Source organism: Hyperoodon ampullatus, assembly GCF_949752795.1.
Source record: "Hyperoodon ampullatus genome assembly, chromosome: 11".
Classification (NCBI taxonomy): Eukaryota; Metazoa; Chordata; class Mammalia; order Artiodactyla; family Ziphiidae; genus Hyperoodon; species Hyperoodon ampullatus.
The window spans coordinates 11,583,190-11,592,289 of NC_136924.1; the positions used below are offsets into that span (position 1 = coordinate 11,583,190).

The 9,100-nt window shown below is 36.1% G+C and overlaps 1 protein-coding gene across 1 annotated transcript in view; it reads right to left on the reverse strand.

The window, feature by feature from the left end:
* The window catches only part of RASSF9 (Ras association domain family member 9), a gene marked incomplete at its 5' end in the record, with an annotated part of 28,184 nt that extends 19,866 nt beyond the window's left edge, over nucleotides 1-8,318 (reverse strand). Inside the window, one exon of the mRNA XM_079715695.1 lies at nucleotides 8,272-8,318. Within this exon, the coding sequence (XP_079571821.1) occupies nucleotides 8,272-8,318 (47 nt within the window). The remainder of the gene's footprint in view (nucleotides 1-8,271) is intronic.
* Nucleotides 8,319-9,100: the final 782 nt, after the last annotated feature.

Consider the following 9,100-nt stretch of genomic DNA (forward strand, 5'->3'; position numbering starts at 1 on the left):
TTTGGTATAATACAAAACACAGAGTTTACCAGTCCTAAAGAAATAAAATAAAAAGATAGCTACTCCTAACATTCTTATATTTGTATTACTAAACTTAAAATTGTGCTTAGCAAACACTCAATAATTCTTAGATATTATAATTTATAAACTAATTGTATCTCTTTACAATTGGAAATAAACACATTTGTCTTTTACCGTAATGGTACCTTTCCTGGTGGAGGTTATGTGGCAATGCATCATGTTTAGGTAAAATAAAATTACTAAAAAAATGCTTCTTTCAATTCTATTTTTTTAAGTTTTCTTGAAAAAAAGCAGGACAAGAGAATTAAATTCTGCTCTGCAGAGGGAATTTTAAAACCACAGAAGCTTAGAGATGAAAGGGACCTTAAGTATCCAATTCAGTCTCTCATATTTTTAGACAAAGATAACACTAAAATATTCAAATTATGTATCCTTTGTTCTTATCAAAAGTCCACAAAGACACATAAGGAACTGTCTCTTAAACTATGCTATGCATTGCAAAATCATTAATAGTCTCATAATTTTGCTCAGATGCGGTGTGAGGATTAAACATAAAAGCTGTCAGAATTGAAATATTTCATCAAGATCCAAGGATAGTATTGCACATTTATAGACTCATTTCTAATTATATTCAGTAATTTATAATGTATCTCTTTGTATCTAGGGAAGAAAAGAGATCAGTGATGATCGGGAAAACAGAACAGAAGTTCTAGTGAGTCAAGGTTGAGATTTTGAAGCCATAAATATCATGTTTGGGTGTTAAAAACTTAGATATACTTCAAAACATATTTAATCCAAGAGGCCTGAAAAAGGAGTGAATATTTACTGAGCTTTTATTATGTCCTAGCACCATGCTAAATTTTTATATATAATCAGATTTAATCCAAATTCCTGATGGTTTAGGATTAACTCTATTTTAGAGATTAGAAAACTAAATACTAAATAGACCATACAGAGTAATGGTTAAGAGCATGGATTCGAATTCTGTCTCTGCCACTTATTAAGTGTTGCACTGCTCTGGGTCTTAATGGGCTTACATGTGAAATAGGGGAAATAGTAGTACCTTCTTCACAGTGTAATTTTAAGTATTATGTAAATTACTTAGACCAGTGCACATAGTAGGTGTTATAAGAAGTATTAGCAGAGGTGGATTTACCCTGAAGCTAATGAAGTTTAAGCATAAGGGCTTCCTCATTTGCACAGTCACATTCCGAGGCCCCATAACGACCTTACTGATATTATTAATCAGAACTTTAAAGAGCAACTTAAAGAGCAACACCTTCGGGGCTTCGGGGCTTCCCTGGTGGCGCAGTGGTTGAGAGTCCACCTGCCGATTCAGGGAACACGAGTTCGTGCCCCGGTCCGGGAAGATCCCACATGCCGCAGAGTGGCTGGGCCCGTGAGCCATGGCCGCTGAGCCTGCGCGTCCGGAGCCTGTGCTCCGCAACGGGAGAGGCCACAACAGTGATGAGGCCCGCGTACCGCAAAAAAAAAAAAAAAAAAAAAAAAAGAGCAACCCCTTCAATTGTCAAACTTAAATTTGCCTTTGCTTGTTGTTATTATTGTTATCGTTGTATTAGAAAGATGAAATATTTGCCCCAGTGCATACAACTAGTAATGGCAAATGTGAGATATGACCAAAAGTCTAGGTGACTAAAGAGCTGGAGTTCTTAACTAAGATAATTTTCTGCCTGTTTCTAGCATTTTCCCTTTGTCTTATAACTGTAATTATCTTATAGAAAGAGCACAAATCCTCCTTTCATGTGAGAAAATACGTATTTCCCCAACTGTATTTCCCTCTTACCTCCAAAGAAGGAGGAAATGTTCCACATTCAACAGTGAGTGGGGTCTATAGTATCCAACTACCATCATCCACCGAAACCTCACTCACATACATACATGGTTGCATTCAAGGAGCATGAAAGAAGTGAGAGCATCCCTAGAGAAGAATGAGTTACCCTGCACCTTGGTTTGTTCTCTACCAGAAGTCCAGTAAAGTCTCTTACAGCATCTATTTCTCAACTATGACCCTTAACCATTTGAAAGCAAGGAGTTAAGCCTAGAAGCAGGGATGATGAGAGATCAACCTTGAATTTGTGGATTCATTCTTTAACTTACCCATGAATCCATTCACTACAAATGTACTGATTTACTACTCTTACACAAGTGCTTTATGGGGACCAACTGTATTTGGAGAGTATATGTTGAATTCATTTGTTCAATCAACAAATATTTATTGAGCACCTACTCATTGTTTATCTAGAAAGAAACAAGATAGATGAGGTCCCTGATCTCACTGAGTGTATACTCAATTTTTTTATAGATATCTTAAGTCACTTTACTTATAAAAACAGAGGGCATTCTAGCCTGCAGATATAAACCTTTGAGAATAATTTGCCTTGTTTGTCAGCATATTTAATACCCATTGCTCATTTTTATTCTTGAAATATTTTTCTTATCACTGCCAATGCTAAATGTCTCCCCAAGGCTCTATTCCATTCATATAAGTAATTACTTTGCCGTTGGTGACCATTCACGTTACTAATCGCTTTAAATTACTATCAACAGATATGCAAATTTTCTCTAGAAGATGTAGCCTTACAACAGGCTCCACAATAATTGAATCACAATCTATTTTAAAAAACCAAATAATTGACTCTTAAGAAATCAGTGTTGTATGTGTTATGTGTGTTTTGCCAAAGGGATGTCTTTTAAAACTCCTAAGCAAGTATACATGAAAGAACATTAGCACACAGAAGTATGCTGAACTTTTTACTTTCACATGTACTTGGTGCAGATGGCATGTTGCCTTATTTTAGAAAGCCAATATGCTAGGGACAAAGAGATTTCTTGTCAAGGACTGGAATACACATTCACCTGGAAGAGGTAAACTCATACTCCTACTTCAACTTTCTTTCATTTTTAGAACTAAAATCAAAAGAAGAGAGCCATACTTCTGTGAATTACCTAGAGCCATTATCAGATCTCCCAAACTACATACCAATCAAATAACATCAAAACTTTCTAAGTTATACAGTCCAGCTAATAAAGAGGCTATGTAAATAAAATTGTTAACCAGCTACAAACTTTTAAAAACTTTATAAAAATCCTTAAGATTTTCACCTTGACATGCTTCACGAATTGATACGGTACATAATAAAACATCTTATGTAGTGGATTTTAAGTTGGGTTATAGTTTTTTTGAGTAACAATTCAAGATCTAACCTAGAGCTCAATTTCACCGCTGCCACTGCTCTCAGGATATTTTTGCCAGGGAGAGAGCATTCCAATCATTGTTCCTAATGCGCTGTCTGCTGTCAAGTAATAACTACTTAAGTTACCAGGTATTATCAGGAGAAATCTCTTTCAGGAACACCTGGGAACTAAAAAGATGTCTGTACTCAAATATCCAGCATTTCTCAAGCCAATTTCAGGGCCCTTTCAAATATTTATTGCAGGTTAGACAAAACAGTACAAGATAATTTCCTGTTCTGCAGAATTCATAAATTACCATACTTCTAATTACAAAGAGAAAACATCCAGCTTGCCGGCAACTTCTACCATGACCGCAAAACTCAGTTCTTCCTTCTGATGAAGTAACTGTGGCATGAGGTGCTTAAGAGAGCAATATGAGGCACCTGGTTTTAAAAAACTTGGTTAGATATGTTCTAATTCATTCAAAAGCAAATTTTAATGCAGATTTTATGTGTCAGTTATACAACAATAGAGCTGTGTTATTTACTTCTAATAATTTTATTACAAATATATTTTTTGGAGACTTTTGATTTCAAGTTGATATTAGGACAATGCTTGTTATCACCTGTGATACAGGTATAGGAAAAGCCAAAAGAAAGCCAAGAGCTGACTGAATGGTACCTAACAATAATTATAAGGCCTTATTCACTAAATTAGATCCTTTCGTATTCATTGTTATTATCAATGAATCACCTGAAAGAACAATTCTGATTTTATATACCCAACAAACATGAAATAATGCTTTAGTCTGGCAATTTTTTGCTCCTAGCAAGGTTTGGTAAAAAGTCCAACCAATTTTCTGCCCTCAAACTTTATTAATTAAAACACCAAAGAGGGCTTACCTGGTGGCGCAGTGGTTGAGAGTGCTCCTGCTGATGCAGGGGACACGGGTTTGTGCCCCAGTTCGGGAAGATCCCACATTCCGCGGAGCGGCTGGGCCCGTGAGCCATGGCCGCTGAGCCTGCGCGTCCGGAGCCTGTGCTCCGCAACGGGAGAGGCCACAACAGTGAGAGAGGCCCGCGTACCGCAAAAACAAACAAACAAACAAAAAAAAACACCCAGGTATCATAACTCACAACCAAGTATCCCCCAAATCTTTAAAGTGACATTCCACTTTCATGAACTTATAAAAAAAAATGTTGCTGATTGCCATTTAGAAGCATTAGCTTTTAAAGCAATCATTGTTTTGAAAATAGAACCTACAGCTGGAACTTATGTGAATGCTTGAATATGTTAATAATCTAAATTCAATTGTTGAATGACCATATGAATGTCAAGTAAATTCATGCTTCATTATTTCCTTCTTTGGGTTTTCTATGAGAAACAAAAGCCACCCAGTGACTTTTAGAAAATATTTTCAGAAATTTGAATAGCTTATTGAAAAGAAAATAGCTAGACTCTCCAACGTTTTTATTCTTCATGTGGACAGAAAGTTGCTTAAGAAGGTAGTTATCAATCTGCGGGATTCAGTCACAGAACATTTTATTATTATGGAACCAAAGTAAACAATCCATCTCCTGAGACCAAAAGGTCTTCTGAAAATTGTACTCTTCCTATTAAATGTTATGACAATTAGAAAACTTAAAAAAAATAATTCTGATTGTAAGCATAAAGATTTTAGATTGGCTCCATTTCTTTTATTTGCATGAAAGTTAGAAACAAAAAGCATCAGGGTGGGGGTGGGTGGGATGAATTGGGAGATTGGGATTGACATATATACACTAATATGTATAAAACAGATAACTAATAAGAACCTGCTGTATAGCACAGGGAACTCCACTTCGCCGTACAGTAGAAACTAACACAACATTGTAAAACAACTATACCCAATAATAATAATAATAATAAAGAAATGAAAAGCATAAAATGTTTGTGTGTCCAAATAAAATCATTTTGTGACCAAGTATTATTTTCAGATTTCCTGAAGACTGTTTTCCAGATTTTTAAATCGAATGATTCTTAACATTTAGAAAATATTTTCTGGTAGTGTAGGATTAGCTTGGTGTCCAAATCCATATAATTATTTGTCCATCTCCCTGGTTTTTGGATTTTATCAAATATCAACCAATCCTTTATAAAGTATTCACTCTTATATAATACCAGCTGATCTCAGATGATGCTAGAGAATAAAATGATTACTGTGTTTTTGATTTGAATACAAATTATAATTTTTATTTATAAAATTATATAGACAACTGTATTATATACGTCCATCACATACCAGGCACTGTCCTGGGAATTAGAACACAATGGGGACTAGACAGATATGGCCCTGCCCTCCTTAACCTTTACAGTGTGTGTTTTCTAAAAGTTTTTTATGCCTCATACTTTGAAGTTTCATTTGTTTTCCATCTGTCTCTAAAACTCTCAAATATCCATGTATTATGAGACTATTTACAGAGCTACCTTAGGAGGTTCAGTCTTGGGTGATAAATATTCTAAGAGCGAACAAAACTGAAAAGACAGAACAGGATGCAGAAAAGTTTAATAAACTTTCTCAAAATTTTATGATCTCAAAATCCTAATATTCCCTCGAAAAATCCTTATTTTTTCCTGCTGACAAAGATACAATTATGTTCAAGTTGTTCCTTTAACTGTATAAATGTTATATCACAATGTATACAAATATATTGCTCAAATTTTTCCTTTACATTCTACAAGGAATTTTATACTATATATTTGAAGAATGCATTGGCTGTTATCAGATAACTGTTTTATCATCAATCGAAGAATGAATCTATCAAAGGATGAATCACTTGTCATTTAAGGAAAGTTATTTGGTTTCTATATTTTGGAGTGGAATTATTTAAATCATTATGGAGCCCAGGAAATGAAACTGATAAACTTAATCATGTAACTAAGTTTCATCTGTAGGTTCACCTTTGTGAAGGTGAAAAAACAAAACAGACAAAAAAAAAAATCTCATCTATATCAAAACTAAACCTTGAAAAAAACAAATATACATTACTTCTATTTCAACACACCATGTGGCTTATTTACTGCTTCATTTGAAATACCCATATTTTTATGTCCCTAGCTATCCCTGTGGTTTAAGCAACCTTAAGGATTGGAAAAATACAAATCTTTAAAGGGAAGCACTCAGTTATTACAGCAACTCATGCACAGCCTCACTATTACCACTTTTGCCAAAACACATGTTCATAAAAAAGCATCACCTTCAGGAAGCACCATTCCATTTTGTCAGAGCAACTTAAAATACTATTAAGTTTCCCATCTTTTATTGTCTCCTTCCACTTTTTCATAACTTTGCATAGAAAAAATATTTTTTAAATGTTTGTATACTCACCTCCCTGAACGAAAGCTAATTTTATGGGTAGAGTAGATTTTGCAGTGGCAAATTAAGGCAACAAAAATGGCCATGTGAGGGAAACTCACAGGGGTGCATGCAGTTTTATTGCACTGTTATTTGGCGTACCAATGACAGAATTCTTGAATTAGTTAACACACACACACACACACACACACACACAAATACACAACAACTCTGAACTACAGGGATAGTATTCAGAAAGATCACTATGCCAAAAACATAACTTGTTTTGTAATACCATGAACTTTCCTGAAGTAATTTTTTATATATTTTTACAGCATTTAAACAAACACACTTCAAAAATGATGCTACTGAAACATCCTTTAAAAAGTAGGAAGGATTTTCTTTTGGTAAGGGAAGTTGTTTGTAATATTTTTTAATGCATCGACACTACGAAAATACAAGCCTATTTTTGATAACTATTACTACCATATTTTTTAATACTACCCAGACATCTTTCTTTATTTTAGCATACACAGTTTCATTAATTATCATAAATACCGTATTTGTGACATATCAGATTATTAGCAAATAAAACAGGTTCAGAAAGTTTGATAGTATTGATTATTGCTGCTTTCGTTTCTTAAGCTAGTCAACTAAATCATAAAGACATTGGAATGAGGTAATAACAGAATTTTTCAAGTAGACATTTACGCCCAAAATAAAGTCTGGAGATTTACTTTAAAGTTGTACCAGTATATTGTCATGCAGACCCTCTAAAATTATTGTATCATTTCCTACCATGTAATTGTATGCTTTTAAATTGACACTAAGTAAATTATGACAAGTACAAACAGGTGTGACTGAGAGAAGAGTTGTGGAAAAGCCCTTATGCCAAAATAAATATGTTTAAAAAGTAAAGCCTGTGTCTACAATTATCCTCACATTTTTTAAGCATAAAAATGTAGCACTTGAGTTAATAAAATATTTAATAGGACTGATACACACATACTGACTCAAGAAAAATCTGTGTGTGTGTGTGAAATATGTTTATTTACACAATGGGCATTGCCGGCTTGAAAACAGCAAATCAAATCAAAGTAAAATAGTAATAATAAGGATTAAGAAGGACAGCTGTTTGAATCCTTTTTTTAGTGCCTAAAATCACCTAAATTTCTCAAAGATTTTTGAAAGAATGAGTTCACAAAAAGTTTCTCTACAGAGTATTTCACTTTGGGAACTTTCCAGGTTTTAGGAATGCCCCACTCAAAAAGGGAGCCAAAGCATTGTTTCCGAATTGTATCAGCAGCTCTGTTTTTCTGTTCTAATTAGTGGCTAATAAATTCTAGTTATATCTTCAACAAAATGTTAACTCTTCCTATAATATACTAAAATTCTGTCTAAAGCAAAATAAAACTTGCCATCCCACTACTCTCAAATAGGCAAGACAACAAACAAGAAGAGGGTGATGCTAGTGGTGGAAACCAGAAGTGGCCAAAGGGAGAAAAATGGAGTCAAAATAATCATCCTTTATTTTCAGAGATCCTTGAACTGGTCACTGCAATCAATGTTACTGGAACAATATCCTCACCAGTTGAGTGTACATACTGGCCCTAACTCCCTAGAGCTTTGTTCCCCAGGAGCAATTTTCATCAGAATCTAACTGCAACAAAACACCTACTTTCACAACAGAAGCTCCCGAATACACAGACGCTGGACTTTACCTGTTTTTATGCCGAGTCTTTAGCAAGTTCCTTCCAAAGGGAGCCATGGTCCGCCAGGCCAGCGAACAGCAAGGACAGTATCTCAAAGTTCTCTGGGGATGGGGGGGAATATCTGGATTTCTAGGGTGAAGGGAAGAGACCTGGGAGCTTCCTCTTCACCTCCTCAGATGCCCCTGGCTTTCAGCTCATCAGTATCCGCCTGAAAGGGAGCTGCTGGAAGTTGTGCAATTGTTGCTTAACTTTGAACTGCGGGATTGCTGTGGCTGCTGCACCTTTGGAGACCTGCCCAGCTTCAGCCTCGAAGGAGGCGTTTGGAGGCAGGAAAAGGAAAAGAAAAAAAAAAGAGAGAGAGAGAACGAGAGGAAGGGAGGAGGACTCTATTGTGTTCTATAGTTATTTGCAGACTTGCTAAAAGAGCTGCCACCCCACAGGCATGGTAATACCCACGGAATGGGAATTTCACTCGCTTTGGAAACCCCCCGCTTCCGCTCTCCACGCCCAACCACAGAGGGTGAAGTGAACACACATGAAAGATTGAAAAGTAAATACCTCCACCTCCCATCCAGCTCCAGTCCGTGAAAAGTAATCTGACGGAGGCAAGCAGGAGTGAGGGCCAAGAAGTCTTTGCCCAGCGATTCGACACAAAAATCCCCCGCCCGGGGTGTCAGTGCTGTAACATACATCGAGGAGAGAAGCTGGAGGCTGGGTCGACCCCTGAGGAATCTGAGCCCCCGAGTTTCCCCCAACTCCGTCCCTCTACTCTTCAAGGTCATCTTCCAAAAGCTGGAGGACCTGAAGGACCAAAGGGCTCCAGGGCTGAATGATCACA